This window comes from Leptonotus elevatus, chromosome 16 (genome assembly GCF_054856555.1).
Source record: "Leptonotus elevatus isolate MCC_2025b chromosome 16, RoL_Lele_1.0, whole genome shotgun sequence".
Lineage (NCBI taxonomy): Eukaryota > Metazoa > Chordata > Actinopteri > Syngnathiformes > Syngnathidae > Leptonotus > Leptonotus elevatus.
Genome location: NC_141254.1, coordinates 8,125,959 through 8,141,022, shown reverse-complemented (window position 1 = coordinate 8,141,022; position 15,064 = coordinate 8,125,959). Strand labels below are relative to the sequence as shown.

Here is a 15,064-nt window from a genome sequence, read left to right as displayed (position 1 = left end):
TATATATATATATATATATATATATATATATAAAATCCACCACAGCGCAATGACCCCGTGACATACCACAACAAATAGCATCGATTTCCGGCCTGGTTTCAAAATAAAAAAACTTCCGGTTATATATATATATATATATATATATATATATATTTTTTTTTTTTTTTTTTTTTTTAATCCACCCATGCTGGAGCATAAAATATAATAAAATTATTATAGAGTCCCGATGCAGCCAAATGAAATGAAGTGAAATAATTCAGCAAGTTGTCATGCACTGTCGTTAACCCCTTATTTCCATGCATTTGCATCCGTTTTGACTCACAAAAGTAAATCATATTTGTTCAGTTAAATTGAAGGAGTCAGTACCTCCTTAAATGAATACAAAATACAAAAAATAAGATAGATAAATAACTTAATAAAAGAAATAACAAATACTTAAATTAATTAATTGTTTTTATTATTGTATTGTCTGAGGAAATAATACCCTTATTTTCTCTGAGGAGTTTTAAAATGCAATTTTAATTTTAATTTTAATACATTAAGTGAACAAATAAATTAATTAGTTAGTCTGATTTATATTAGTTGTATTCCTAGCTGTGCGTCAAAACAGCTGTTATTGATTTATTGACTTATTTAATCATTCATTCATATTTTAGGAGGAAATAATGCCTACAATTTGTCTGAGCCAGTTTTATGTACTTCCTGTTTTTTGCGTGTCAAAACAGATATCTATTTTACAGAACTAGTCACTGACAGTGTAGTGGTTTTACATACAAAGGTAAAGTTCCACTTGACTCGCATTTAAATGTACGTTAATACCTTGCTTCCTGTGACAGGAAACAAAAGCCAAGGGTGCAGTCGAACACATGATGGAAAGTACTACCAGCCTACCACACATGATGTGCCCAGAATGTGGTGGCTTACTCATTAAGGCTAAACTTCTGTAAGTAAACTCAAATAGCAAAACGTTATCTGCATACAAATGTTGGCTTGATTTTTTTTTCTTTAAACATTTAAATGCTAAATTAAATGTATTTGTATTGGCAATAACAGTATTCATCATTTTGTTATCTTTCACATAGTACGAATTGAGATGCTACAGTTTCCGCTGACAGGAAACAGAAACCACTAAAGCTAAGATCAGAAAAAAACCCAAATGTGACACATTCCCTTCAGATGTCGACATCAACCCACACCGACGTTGAAAGCATCCACGTTCGTTCTCATGCTCCAATATGCTGAATAAATTGTTGTTACTTCTCTGTCTGGTTGGACCTGGTTTTGCCAAAGAAGCCCCAGGTAAGAACATTTGATATTCTCTTCAATTAAGGCTGATTGGAATTAGTCTGCGGCTTGTTTGTGCACTGTAAATTGCTTAAAGGTCAAAGAATGTAGAGTTGTCACATCAATTTCCCGAACCACAAACAGCATATAGGAAACTAAATCTAATCAGTCAATTGTCATGTCTTGTCTTATCCTATAAAATACAATCAAATGATATGTGTTCTCCCGTTTGTGGCCAAGTGGCTTGTCGGTTACTCTTATAGATGCTGGTTTGCTTTCAAGCTCTGACTTTAAAATAACATTTATTCCAGACTCAAACTGCCATCATAAAACTTTCATTAGCTGCATAGGTGTAAGTAACATTTTAACATTCTAGAACTACAAAAAGGTTTCACTGGTTTTGTTTTGTACTGTGTTTGTCTTGACAGATGTTGACTGCGTTGTTTTGCATCTGGAGTCTGTTAAATGTACCTGGAACAGACATGGCAATCCGACAGTCAATTACACCTTCAGCAGCTGGTTAGCTAAAAAAAAAAAATCAAATCAATATCTGTAAAACATAGATAAGACGTTGCTGGGGTTACTTTTTGTATGACGAGGGGATTTTTCTTCTCCAGGTTTCACCATGAAAAAGCCAGAGCATGTGAGATGTACCTGACAAACGATAGTATGAACTACGGCTGCATTCAGCCCTATGGTAACATATTAAACAGGTTCTACACGTTTTACATGCAACTGGTGCATGGCAACGACACTTTTCTGAAGACTGATGAGCTTAAAAGCAAAGGTAGGTGTACTGTAATCATTCTACGTTTGCGACAAATCCGTAATTAACTCAAAGAAGTGGAATGAATATATTATATTTGACAACCTAGGGATAACATTCTTTTGAATTAGTAGTACACTTGACTTTACACACAGTTTTTTTTATTAAGATGGAACCCAGAACCCAAACAATCAAAACAGCAGAGGCCCCAGAATTGAACCCTGCGGAACACCATACGTTCTGTTATACATGTGAATTTAGATCGCATATATTCTTCTGATCACTTTCTTTATTTGCTCGACATAGTTCGTGTGAATGGATTCAAATAATCAAGAAACTTTAACCCAAAATATGAACGATTAAGGACATAAATGTGTCACCTGTAGTGAAGTTAAATCCGCCAACCAACCTGACTGCCCAGAAAGGATCCGACTGTAATCTGTGGTTCCATTGGAATCAGAGTTTTTCAATGATGGTGCAAAATGAGGTTCGCTACAGGACCAATTACAAGAAGTGGAACGTGAGTATAACCTGACGTCTATGGGATATTTTCTTTGTGATCTGCACTACCTTTCCATTTGAAACGTGTTGTGCGTTGCGCAGACATATACACTCAATCTAGGGAAGCAAAATTACTGCATCAACTTGCCCTCCAGCAGTTCCCGGTATGAGCTTCAGGTAAGAAGCAGATTACATGAAACATGCGGTGCTTCTGGCTGGAGCGACTGGAGTGAGCCCGTGATGTGGGGAACCAACAAAAGCACAGGTAAAGAAATAAATAAAATCCCTCCACTCTTTTGGAGCAGTCAAATCATTCCATTTACAAACCTCTTTTTCCCCTCGTCACAGAAAGTGACCATGGTCAGAGTTCCACGTTTGTGTGGATTATTGTGTACACTCTGGCTCCCGTCTTACTCCTCCTCATGGTCGTTGTGTTGCTGCGTTATGAGAGGTGAGTTGGACCACGTCTGTGACATCACCAACCTCACTCTGCCAGCTGAATTCTCGCGGTATTTGTGAGTTGACTGTGGAGAACTCCCTTGAATGAATCACAATTATCAACCTGGCTCTTGCAGAGGTGATTATGACATCACATCCAACAAAGACAATGGTACAAATTACTAGGGTGGGCCAGGACCCACAGTTTGCTCCATAACTTTGTTTTAATGTTTATATTTGATGCAGTACAAAATGCAAAACCAGTGGCCCTGCAGCTGTGTATTTGATACTTGGGACCTTCATTCACCTCCTAATATGGCCACGATCACGTCATGCTATTTGTTTGTCCTATTTCCGCGTCTTCGATGGATTTGATGTCGTATCAAAGAAAATGTATTAAAAATAATTTTCTTTTAAAATCAGCAGATTGTCATAACATAGACGGTCAAAATAGCACCATGTGGTAATTATTGCAAATGGGCGAGCGAGATTTATACCATGTTTCTTTAAAAAAAAATCCCATTTTGGTCACATTGACTCCCATTATAAATCCTAAGTTTTGATTTATTGTACACCATGCATTGTTAAAAAAAAAAAAAGGCATGCATAAAAAATACTGCTGTTATGATTTATTGACTTTATCAATACTTTATGTCAGATGAAATATACCAATTTGAATGTAAAAAAAAAATGCAGCATAGTTAGTTTTGTTCATAGCACAATACTGAGGGCATACATTTTTTGATATATGCATATGGTTAGGTCTGATGCCACTGAACATTTTGAGTGGTTCAAAGTACAAATATATTCATAATTGATTTGCTATCACACGAGTGCAGAATACCACAAGTCTATAAAAACAAAACATGCAACCCCCAATTTTTTTTCCACCACAAACTTGTTTTGCTAGTCGAAAGTAACAAGTTTTGACCCGATCAAGCAAACGGACCATGTGTGGACAAATTTGAAATCGGATTGGTTCAAGAAGCAGAAACAGTCCAATTGCTCATGTAGTACAGTCCAGAATAATTAGAATTCACCCCCCCCCCCAAAAAAAAAGAATGTCAGTCATCTGTTGTTCATGTGATTGCCTTCAAAATAATCCCTGATTCCCTCACATAGGTTCAGAATCATCTTCATTCGAGTGGTGCCGAAGCCATCTCTTCCGCCAGATATTGAGGTACAGGTTTCACACTTTCACTTCAAAACTAAATGATTAGATGGAATACTAGTATAAACACAAATGTCTCATGCTGTACGTGGTTTTCTTTCTGAAGCCTTGGCTTCAAATCTCCAAAGACCTTAAAGAAGGCTTCAAGGCAAACTACCATGAGCAGGCCTGTCCTGTTCGAGAGTACCGCCGGGTCTCCCAGTGACCAGTCAGTGGCAGAGGTTCCACCGCCGGCGGTTCCCCGCAACGCAAAACGAACGGACCGCTTCATCGCTGCAGACAAACTGAGAAGCGGGAAACTTTCCATTCCTCTTCCACTTCCACAGTCTCTACCTCTTTTTATCTTTCTTTTTCTGTATTGTTGGATTTGAAGTAATTGTGACTCGCAACTGTTCAAACTGCATAATATATCGCTTTTATATTTTCAAGTTTCTTAATAAAATACACATTCATTCTCACAAAACATCCATTATTTTCTGATATTGGTAAATTATGTATATCAGTGTATTGAAGGGGTTCCACTACTACGGCATTTATATTCATACGGCATCCCAATGCAATTTGTTGAAAATCTATCAATATCACAAAAATAGTCAAATTACAATACATATTTCCATGAGGGGAAAAACCACTTGCTCAGGCTAAAAGTATAAAATAATCAGAAAAAAACTGTAAGTAAAATAAAAAATTTTTTTAAATATATGCTACTTTATTCTTGTAATATTATGACTTATTCATGAAAATATATTTGTTTTTTTCTCTCCGTAATGTACAACTTGGTCCTCCATAATATTGCGAGTTTAATCTAAAATAATGAATAAAATTTATATGGAAAATATACAACTTTTTCTGAAAATGTAATGATCCCTGTTTGACGTCCACTTCACACTTGGCTGTGATTGGCCAGGTCGGGACCGGTCATTTGGGACACGACGAACAGCCGAGGTGCTCCTTCGTGGCGTTGGCGTAGCCCGACAGGACCAAGGTGGCGGGCTCTCGCTCGGCCTGGGGGCTTTCCTCGTTGCTCAGGATGTGCTCCACCAGGCAGTGAGCAGCTTCCTCGATGTTGCTGTTCTCCTAAAGTAGCGCAAAAAAAATAAACATCTGTCCGTTTACTGTAGCGTTTGTCCTCATTAGGGTCAAAGGTGAGCTGGAACTGGGGTACGCTCTTGTCGTTAGCCAATCTCAGGGCGCGTATAGACAAACGATTTACTCTCAGATTCACCAACATGTGAAGTGTAGTCACTGTCGGACAGAAACCCCACATGCCCAAATATGGTCAATTTCATTTATTTATTTTTAACAAATCAATACTATAGATCTGTCCCCACATCGTCTGTTATTTGTATCCATTATTAACCAGCAGAGGTGGCAAATCCAGGTCCAGAAAGTAAAAACCCTGCCACAGTTTGGCTTTAGCCCCTTGTGCAAGCTAGCTAGCTCCCTAGCAGCTAACTGATCGCCCGGGGAGCTAGCTAGGGAGTTTGCTAGCTAGTACCTGGGGCTAAAGCCAAACTGTGGCAGGGTTTTTACATTCGGGAACTGGATTTGCCACCTCTGTTAACCAGTTTAAAGTATTGTTGTGAAATGATTGTTTTTTTTTTAAACAAATTCATTTTACAATAGGTAATTAATTATGATTAATCAGGATTTAATCGCATATTTCTACTATGTTTTTTAAAGCTTGTAACAGATATTTACTTGAGTCCCTCGTGAGGAATAAGCATTTCAAATAATGGTTACAGTTATGTCTAATCTGATATTTCAATTTGGCTCTGTAAAATCTCAAGATTGAAAGTTTGGATGTTATTTTTTTTTAGTAAATATCAAGAAAAAAATAGGTTACACACATCTGAGTAACCTTTTTTATTCCAAACGGATCGCTGTAATGCTGAAGGATGCGGTCAGCCACGTTGCTTAGTCTGCTCATCGTTTTATTTATTGCCTCACTCGTGGCTCTAAGATCTTTGAAAAAGAGTCTGGATAGATGATCTAACCACAGTTGTTTGCTTTTGTTGAATAGTCGAGAGTTTTTGTCTGTTCTCTTGCGATTCGCAACCCAACTGAAGCGCTTGATGGTAATGTGATCAAACATCACGAGATGATGTGCAGCGTACCGTACCTTGGCCGAGGTGTGGAACCAGCCGACGAAGCCGTTGTCTCTGCAGAAGGCGTCCAGTCTGGGCTGTGGGCACGTCACCTGGTCGGCCTTGTTGGCTAAGAGGACTGCGGGAACGGGCCTGCCGTGGTTCAGTGTCATCTTCGGACAAAAAAACAAACACAATTGGGAGGTCCAAACATATTTTCATGTCGCTTTTCTTTATGTATCATTCAGGTTCAGTCAACCTAGAACATTTAATAAACAACAGACCAGGAAGGAAGTCAACACACTTCAATTATTTTTGCTCGCGGGGAGAACCGTGCTAAATTACAATCTCCTATATGTTCTGGACACACTTCGCAGGTCTTCCTCTTTTTCATGCTCATGCATCACACAGCAAATTGTGGACAAATTCATTAAAACAATCAGACTGAAATAGTATAGATAATATAGCTAGCTAGCTAGCCAGCTATTGTGGCTAACTATACTATACTGTACTCTCCTAACTGACAAGTGTAAGTTCGAATTTCCTGCCTTTTGTCTGCGGATGTGACGTCATATGCGCATGAGTGTGCAGCTTCATTTTTTGGCCACAGGTGGCAGTAGTGATTTGAAACTAAATATTCTGCATTTGACTGCTTTAAATTTGATTCATTTTCTTATGTGACCAAAAATGTACAACATTTTAAATGTTGTTCTTTTTAATCGATGCTACAAAGAAGAGTCTGTTGTTCGGAACAGAAGTCAGCTTAAGATTGGGAGAAAAGTTGCGACCTTGGAATCCAGGTCGTCCTTCCACTTGAGCACGGCGTCAAAGGTGGATGCCCGCGTGCTGTCGAAGACCACCAACGCTCCCACCGCCTCCCGGTAGTAGACGCGCGTCATGTTGCCGTAGCGCTCCTGTCCTAGGACACACACGCGTGTATACATTAGCGAAAATTATGGTACGAAAATGTCAGGAAAAGGAGACTAGAACCGCTGAACTTTATTAGGGTTTGATTCTAGGTACTTTAAACGGATCGTTGTCTAAGTACAGTTCAGTTTTAGTTCACTTTTTCAGTAAAATACAGTTCTTTATTTATTTATTTTCTATTCAGTAGGTGTGGCAGGCATTTTTTTTAATCGTATTTAATCGCATAACTTCAATAATTAAATCACAATTAATCACAAATGTTGTATTTGTTCTAAATGTACAATCAAATATTTTTCAAAATTTTCATACTCTTGTTAAGTTAACATAAAAGTGGAAAAAAATGTAAACAAATAGAAATATGGCTGCATCTTTTAGGCATTCATCCGGTAATTTCATAAAAATTCATAAAATTGAGTTAAAATGACAAAGATGTCCTGTACTGTAAAAAACAAGAGTGATATTGATTTGTGTTGATGTCATTTTTCCGCCACTAGATGGCATAATTGCAATTGGAAGACGTTGGTGACAGCTCAGTGCATTTTTCTTTTCATATTAAGAGCTATCTAAACTTTAACATGAAGTAACTTGTGAAATTCTGCACATTTTTGAAATTGTAAAATACAATTTGACCCCAGTCTCCACAAATATATGCATTATTATTACATTTATCACTGCTAAATTTTGACCTGGAAGCGACTAGAATTCCCCCAGTACAGGCTTTCCAAGTAAGGGGCGGTCATTAATCCGTGTGTCGAAATTTTTTTAAAGGAACTTTAAATTAACGCAAAATTAACACACTAATTTTGACACTCCAACTATTTACATTATGACTGTTTTGATCCTTCTTCAAATCATGGCCTGGACACTTTATAAAGCTTTTATCGTCATAACGGTTTGACCCTGCAAGAACAGACTAAAAAATTAAAATAAAATAAAACACGCTTATTAGCTTTTGTGTGTTTTGATTCCACGCCAGGCGTCATGTGAGGGCCGCTTTCCGCATGGGAGTCGCTGGCCACATTCCACAAGCAGGCAACAAATGACAGGCATAGGGAAGGGCCCTGGCACACACACACATACTCTCACACCGGGTCTTTAAGTTAGTGACTTGGACATTTCTGACCCAGTTTGGGTTATTTTTGACCCAACTCAGCAACTACTAAAACATTATCGGGAGGGGGGGAAAAATACCTCAGTAGACTTATATGGATCCATGAAAAATGGACTTAAGTTTGCTATCTGAATTTGTGTCGGTTCCTCACCGGCGATGTCCCAGAGCTGCAGTCGGACGACGGTGTCGCGATCCCACTGGAGCACCTTGAGGGCGAAGTCGACGCCGATGGTGGCGCGGTAGTGCTGCGAGAAGATGCGGTGCACGTAGCGCTTGATGATGGACGTCTTGCCCACGCCCAGGTCGCCGATCACCAACACTTTGAACAGGAGCTCCCGCTGCATCCCGCCGGTGAGTCGCCCGACAACTGCTTCCAAGCGGAGTGACAGATTTTGCACTCATTTATGAGCATTCCCACCGGGGAACACGAGGAGGAGTCGTGACCTGTGCGGACCTCCCACCCCCACGCGACTCTCGGGCGACTCCCGTGGGAGCCGCCGCTGCGTTCAAGTGCTCGACTGAGGCGTGGGATCTTGGAGACCTGAAAACAATCCCATGAATGTTGAGATGATTTTTAATGATGGACAGGAACTAAACAACAGCAGAGCTACGTAATATAACTTCAAAAATGGTTTCATTCAAAAGCAAGTGTTTGATTTTTTAAAGTTCAAATGTGTATGTAATATAAATTTATGCTTTTTAAAATTATTTTTTATTATAAGTTACTGTAAAAATGCTGATTACATGGTGTGTTTTTTTGTAAAAATGCGGATTACATTTTTTTTAAATTCAAAATTAATGCATTTTTTTGTATATAAGTTACAATTAGTTTAATTAGAATTAACCACTTTTATCGAAAAGGGTCATTGTTCATTCTAATATTCACAATTAGTAATAAGTAATTAACCACTTATTTTATTTATTTATTTTTGGAAAAAGGGTCGTTTGTTTTCACTGTAATTATTAACCAAATATTCAAATTTTCACATAACTGTTTATTATTTTGTTTATAAGTAAAATAGTTTTTAAATTAATTAATTATAAGATTTTATTGCTAATTAATTTAATCAGAATCAAAAGATTACTTAATTTGAAAAGAAACATTTATTTTAACAATAAAATTAAATTTCTTTCATCTAATTATGATTAATCAATTATTTCATTTTCAAATTAAAATTTTTATTTTACTTCTAAATCAATAATACATGCTCATTTTGTCATTTCTAATGAATTTCACTGTAATTAGAGTAGAAATTATTACTTAAATATTTGTTTGAAAGTATTATTGCATTATCTATAATACTTAAAATAACAAATGCTTTAAAGAGAAAGTATAATTAAATATTCATAATTTAGTCAACATGATTTAACTATTTAATTTCAAGAAACCTAAAATCTTTTTTTTTTGCAAATAATACAATGATGGTGTATTGTAAACGCTCGTCATAATAATGATATACAATATTTGTATGAAAAACACTTGATAAGGTCACAAAAAAGTGGAGGCTGTCTATTTGAGCAAATAACCTAAAATACGAGTAAAATGACAACTATGCGTATCTGCAAGACTTTTTTTTTTTTTTTTTTTTACAAAATATGTCAAAAGTAATGGGGTTGTGCATCCATGGGAGCATTCACTTTGGAACTTAATAATAATAAACTGTTTGAGAAATATAGTGGTTTTGTGGCACAACTTGCCCCCAGTGCGGGGTTGGTTGTGTCATTAGTCTGAATTAAGTTCCATTGATAACTGAAGTAAAAAATATATATCATTTTAATCTCACTAACGATAATGTTATAAAAAAGGAAGATAAATTCAATACAAAACTTTGACTTGCAGGTTTCAGAGGCCTTTTATTTTTTCATTAGTTTGCTCTTCCTGTTCAGCCTTTTTATCTTCTCTTTCTTTGTGAGCCTTCTCCAACTCCATCTTCTCAGGTGTGTCAGTTACAATTCTTGTTTTCACTTTCTTTTTTACAATTCTGTTCTTTCTTTCTGTGGATTTTGGCAAGGAAAAATTTACTTCTGAAGACACATAGCCCAAGTCAGCAGAACAAACAGATTTGTCACTTGTTGAGTGCTCGGGAGGGTAGGCCTGAGCCTATTTTTCTTTCTTATTCCTATATTGTTTTATGGCCATCCTGCAGATTTTTTATCTCCTTTCCAACCTGACTTATGGTCTTCCCTTCTTTCAATTGCTCTTTCAAACTCCTCAAGAGGATTTGAAACCCTGTCTGTCTTCCTTTTGTATCTGGTGGCATGATGAATTTTGGTCAAAAATTAAGAATGAGACATACTTTTAGTGATCAGATGTAAGAATACACTTACAACAACAATAAAATGCAATAAAATAATATGGAGTAAATATTCACAATTTAGGTCCTTTAGCCCACCATTTTGAAAAATGCATCCCCCAGCTGTTTTGAGCCAGCATCATGCTAACTATACAGACTCATGATGTAGCTTACTAAAGCACTAAAACATTTGTGAACTGTTTTCAGAGTTGTCTGTAATTGTTCAAACACGCTCATCAAAAACTTTAATCATAGAAATTTTACTTTGGAGGGCAAAAATATTTTTGAACTTTTATGTACTTACCTCTCCAGCCATGTGTCTCCCTTTTCTTTTCTTTTTTACCGGATGAGCGAAATGAATGCCTCTTGAAAAATATACGGTCATATGACCAACTTCTTCCATGATTTTCTAAATAACAAGGGTGGAACTACTTGCCCCTTGGCACAAATTACCCCACTCTCCTCTAAGCATGTGTTGTGACGTAAAAAAAATCACCTACGTCGGCGAATGCGTCACTTCCGTCGATTTGGGCTGCGTCTCAGTGCGTGCACTTACGGTAAATGCAAAAGAAAACGGTGCTGATGAGGGCGAGCGGATGCTGCTTGTGAGTGCGCGCGTGTGCGCGTGTGTGATGCCGTCGGGTTTGTCCTCCGCCTCCTCGTTGACGTTTCATCCCAAAAAGCAACGCAAACACGCGCCGGACAGTATCGGTGCTTAGGACGCCACCGAATGATCCAAGTGAATAGTTGTTGTTTTTTTTAAAAACGCGTCATTCATCACGATGCACAGCTGGTAAACAACAACAGTGCTTGCTGTCTTTCCTTTCTTTTTTCCCCCCATCCTCCCCTCCCCGGAGGCTTGTTTTTGAAGGCATCACCGTCGAAATGGGGCTCGGCTTTGACACATATTGAACTCTCAGCTTCAAGGTAAGTCAGCAGATACTCGTATTGATTGGATTGATGGTGTTGTGTTAGTAGCTGGATGCTAACGGACAGCAAGGGATGGAGAAGGAAGGGAAGGCCTGCTGCAAGGGTGTGGAAAGTGAGGCTCGTGGGCCATGTACGGCCAGCCACAGCACCCTGATAAGAACGACCGTCATCCAGTTTAAATCGTTTTATGTTATTTTTACTTTACCAGTCATTTATTCGTAAATAGTTTGTTTTGCTAAAATGTTTTTTCCATTTACAATAAGTAAATAAAAGATGATTTAACTGGCTAAATGAACACAGCAATTAATTATATTTTACTTTACCAATTATTTAATAAATTGCATTTTAAACAATGTCATTTTTTATCATAACAAAAATGAAAAATTAACTATTTATCCAAAAGACATTGATTTCATTCATTCATCATTTCCCAACAGACTTGACATGGACACAATCTGGCTTTACCAATTCCGTCTGATCGTGATCGGCGACTCCACGGTGGGCAAGTCGTGTTTGATCCGCAGGTTCACCGAGGGCCACTTTGCCCACGTGTCGGACCCCACCGTGGGCGTGGACTTCTTCTCGCGCCTGCTGGAGATCGAGCCGGGCAAGAGGGTCAAGCTCCAGATCTGGGACACTGCGGGCCAGGAGAGGTTCAGGTGACGTTAACGGCACTTTCTAAAGTAATGACATTATTTCGTAGCATTTGAAGAATCAAACTTCAAATTGCTTGAAGTCCCACAAGGTTCAATTCCAAGTCCACTTTTGATTGTACTCCTTTGTAGCATCGTTTTGTTGGAGCAGGTCATCCTAAGTACCGCTTATTACCTCCCCCAGGTCCATCACCAGAGCCTACTACCGCAATTCGGTGGGCGGGCTCCTGCTCTTCGACATCACCAACCGCCGCTCCTTCCAGAACGTGCACAGCTGGCTGGAGGAGGCGCAGAGTCACGTGCAGCCGCACAGCATCGTCTTCTTGCTGGTGGGCCACAAGTGCGACCTGGAGGCCCAGCGGCAGGTCAGCCGGCAGGAGGCCGAGAAGCTGGCGTCGGCCTTCGGAATGAACTACGTGGAGACGTCGGCGCGTGACGCCATCAACGTGGAAACGGTTTGTTGGCCTTTTCACAACACTTCCAGGAAAAACATTTTTTCCCCAAAGATGACATTCAGGCAAAAACTCTCGTGACTTTCTGGGTCTTCGGATGCGTTTTGTCTGTTGAAGGCGTTCATGGACCTGACGAGGCAGATCTTCGAGCTGGTGCGCGGCGGCGACATTAAGATCCAGGACGGCTGGGAGGGCGTCAAGAGCGGACTGGTGCCCAACACGGTGCACTCCTCGGAGGAGGTCACCAAGGTGGGTCGCCAGTGCCTCTGCTGAGCTCACTTCGTTTGGACTCCATCTTTGGGAGACGGGCCTTCTCTTCGCCGCCACAGACGCCGACCACGCGGCGGGCCCTGATCGCTCTTTCTTGAACCCTTTCCATGTTGCAGTAACACGCTCGACTTGTCATGTGTCCACTACGTGCTCGCTTCCATAACACACTTTCTGCCCTCTATTAAAAGCACAAGACACCCCCCTCGTGTCATTCAACGCGTTAGCTTTGCTGCTTTTTGGACATGCACACTTACACACACACAAACCAAAATAAATCAGATATACAAACACACACATTTTCACTCACAGCACAACCCAACAATAAATACTAGAGCCCGACCCATACAAAAAATGTTCAGACCAATGCCTGCTGTGATATTTGGCAGAAGAAAAACAATAAAGGTATGAATTAAAGGCAGAACATTTGACTGTTACAATACTTTGTCCTGTAATATTTGTTTACTTGACTTTTTTTTCCGCGGGAATGGGTTGAATGTCATCACCTTATGTTGCAATGTGTAAAAGAAAATAAGGTAAATAAAATACACAAAAAGAACAGATATCTCACCACATATAATAATCGCTACTAAATAAAAAATAAAAAAAACATTTTCTACCAGAAAAAAATATTGACACATTTTTGGGGGGGAGAAATTAATCATACTTTTTCAAGGGACATCATCGTGTATTATGAAAAAGAAACTGCCATTTGAGAATAAGTCATAAACATGCCAGAAAAAGTACCAATTTCATGCACAGCACAAAACATGTGTTACAGGATTATGCAGATTTCCGATTTCAGGAATTAGAGCACAATTTTACAAGTATAATGTACAGTATAGTAACATGAGGAAGATATTGGAATGAATAAAATTGACACGGGTTCGACACAGTAGCCAAAAGCTCTAGTCACAAATAACAAAAAGAGTGATTTATTCAACGATCAATAGTGATTTGAAAGTATCAACCAAAATTCACAGCAAGGCTGGACTCAAAAACAATGCAAGAAAAGTAACAACTTAGAAACTCAGTAAAGTTGGTAATAGCTAGGAAAAAAGTAGCAACTAAAATTCACAGCAAAAGGCTGGAGGCAAAAACTGACTTTAGCAACATTAACAAAAATGCATGGATATTTGGACATGCAACAAGGTATTGCTTACTATTATGGTCTAGCTCAGGACATGGCAGGAAACAAGACGGCTAAACTCTGACTATTTATACACATGGGGTGTTTGCAAGTGGAGACAATAAGACTAACGAGGGAAAACCAGGACATGAAGTAAAGCTGCTGAGGAAACTATAACTTCAAAATAAAAGCAAATACGATTACATGAAAAAAATCACTAAAAACTAATTGACTAGATGCCACGGACTTCCGTAAAACTCACAGCAATAATGTTTCCGGTTATTGTTAGCCGCGTCCCAATACTGTCTTTTCACCGCCACGCACTTCCGGCAAAAGTGTGACGTGGGCACTGTAGTTTCTGGTTCCGTCCAAGCTAAATGGCTTTATTTTTTACTCGTTCTCTGCTCGATTTACCTCAACTTGCTTTGTCGGACGTAAGTCGTATAATAAAAGCACCTTCATCCACGTCATCTTCAAAAAAAGACAACGGGTTTAAGCTATTCGTGCGAGTATTGGAACGCGGCCAAAAACGTCATAACCGGAAACGAAAACAAAGTTGATGGGTGAAAACCTGGAAGTCGGAAGTCCCGCCTCCGTGGCATATAGTCCATAATTTAACATAAGCGACGAGACATGACAAAAATTGTATTAGTACTACAAAAGATGTAATTTTGTAATAAAATAAAAAAAAAGCAACGTCACCAAATTAGATGAGAAAAACAATTCAGAAAAAAATTGCAAGAAATCTGTCATCATTTTAGAAAATTTAAATTATACTTTTACAAGGACAAAGTCATATGAGAAAGAAACAGCAACTCATTGTCAAAATAGTTCTGGAAATTGTTTTAAAATTTTATGACAAAAAAAAAGTTAAAACAAAAAACAGTTCTCATATTTTGACTTGCCAAAAAAGCAATTCCATACAAAAGGAACATAACTTTTTTAGTCCAAGAAAATAGTCAGAATTTTACAAAAATTAAGTTTTGTTGAGAAGGAAATTGCAATGAATAAAGCCCACCCCTTATAGTACCATGGGGAAAATAATTGTATGATT

At 38.5% G+C, this 15,064-nt stretch overlaps 3 protein-coding genes across 5 annotated transcripts; 2 read left to right on the top strand and 1 right to left on the bottom strand.

The window, feature by feature from the left end:
- The first annotated feature begins 838 nt into the window (after nt 1–838).
- On the top strand, nt 839–4,667 carry LOC147160590 (cytokine receptor common subunit gamma-like). Its single transcript, XM_086098407.1, has 9 exons — nt 839–943; nt 1,083–1,299; nt 1,713–1,803; nt 1,902–2,071; nt 2,437–2,570; nt 2,654–2,816; nt 2,900–3,002; nt 4,112–4,169; nt 4,267–4,667. The coding sequence occupies exons 2-9, from the start codon at nt 1,236–1,238 to the stop codon at nt 4,363–4,365; spliced, it is 882 nt and encodes a 293-aa protein (XP_085954533.1). The 5' UTR covers nt 839–943; nt 1,083–1,235; the 3' UTR covers nt 4,366–4,667.
- On the bottom strand, nt 4,049–11,398 carry LOC147160589 (ras-related protein Rab-38-like). Of its 2 annotated transcripts, none has more exons than XM_086098411.1 (5): nt 11,136–11,398; nt 8,437–8,826; nt 7,036–7,166; nt 6,283–6,420; nt 4,049–5,237 (listed from the first exon to the last, which is right to left on the bottom strand). In XM_086098411.1, the coding sequence occupies exons 2-5, from the start codon at nt 8,627–8,629 to the stop codon at nt 5,079–5,081; spliced, it is 621 nt and encodes a 206-aa protein (XP_085954537.1). In that variant the 5' UTR covers nt 8,630–8,826; nt 11,136–11,398; the 3' UTR covers nt 4,049–5,078. The 2 variants fall into 2 exon arrangements, with proteins under 2 accessions (XP_085954537.1, XP_085954536.1); XM_086098410.1 differs by lacking the exon at nt 11,136–11,398 and adding an exon at nt 10,884–11,042.
- LOC147160588 (ras-related protein Rab-39B-like) lies at nt 11,161–13,336 on the top strand. Of its 2 annotated transcripts, XM_086098409.1 has the most exons (5): nt 11,161–11,196; nt 11,451–11,506; nt 11,947–12,168; nt 12,347–12,617; nt 12,732–13,336. In XM_086098409.1, exons 1-5 carry the CDS (start codon nt 11,176–11,178, stop codon nt 12,885–12,887), a joined length of 726 nt encoding a protein of 241 aa, XP_085954535.1. In that variant the 5' UTR covers nt 11,161–11,175; the 3' UTR covers nt 12,888–13,336. The 2 variants fall into 2 exon arrangements, with proteins under 2 accessions (XP_085954535.1, XP_085954534.1); XM_086098408.1 differs by lacking the exon at nt 11,161–11,196 and having other exon boundaries at nt 11,294–11,506.
- Nucleotides 13,337–15,064: the final 1,728 nt, after the last annotated feature.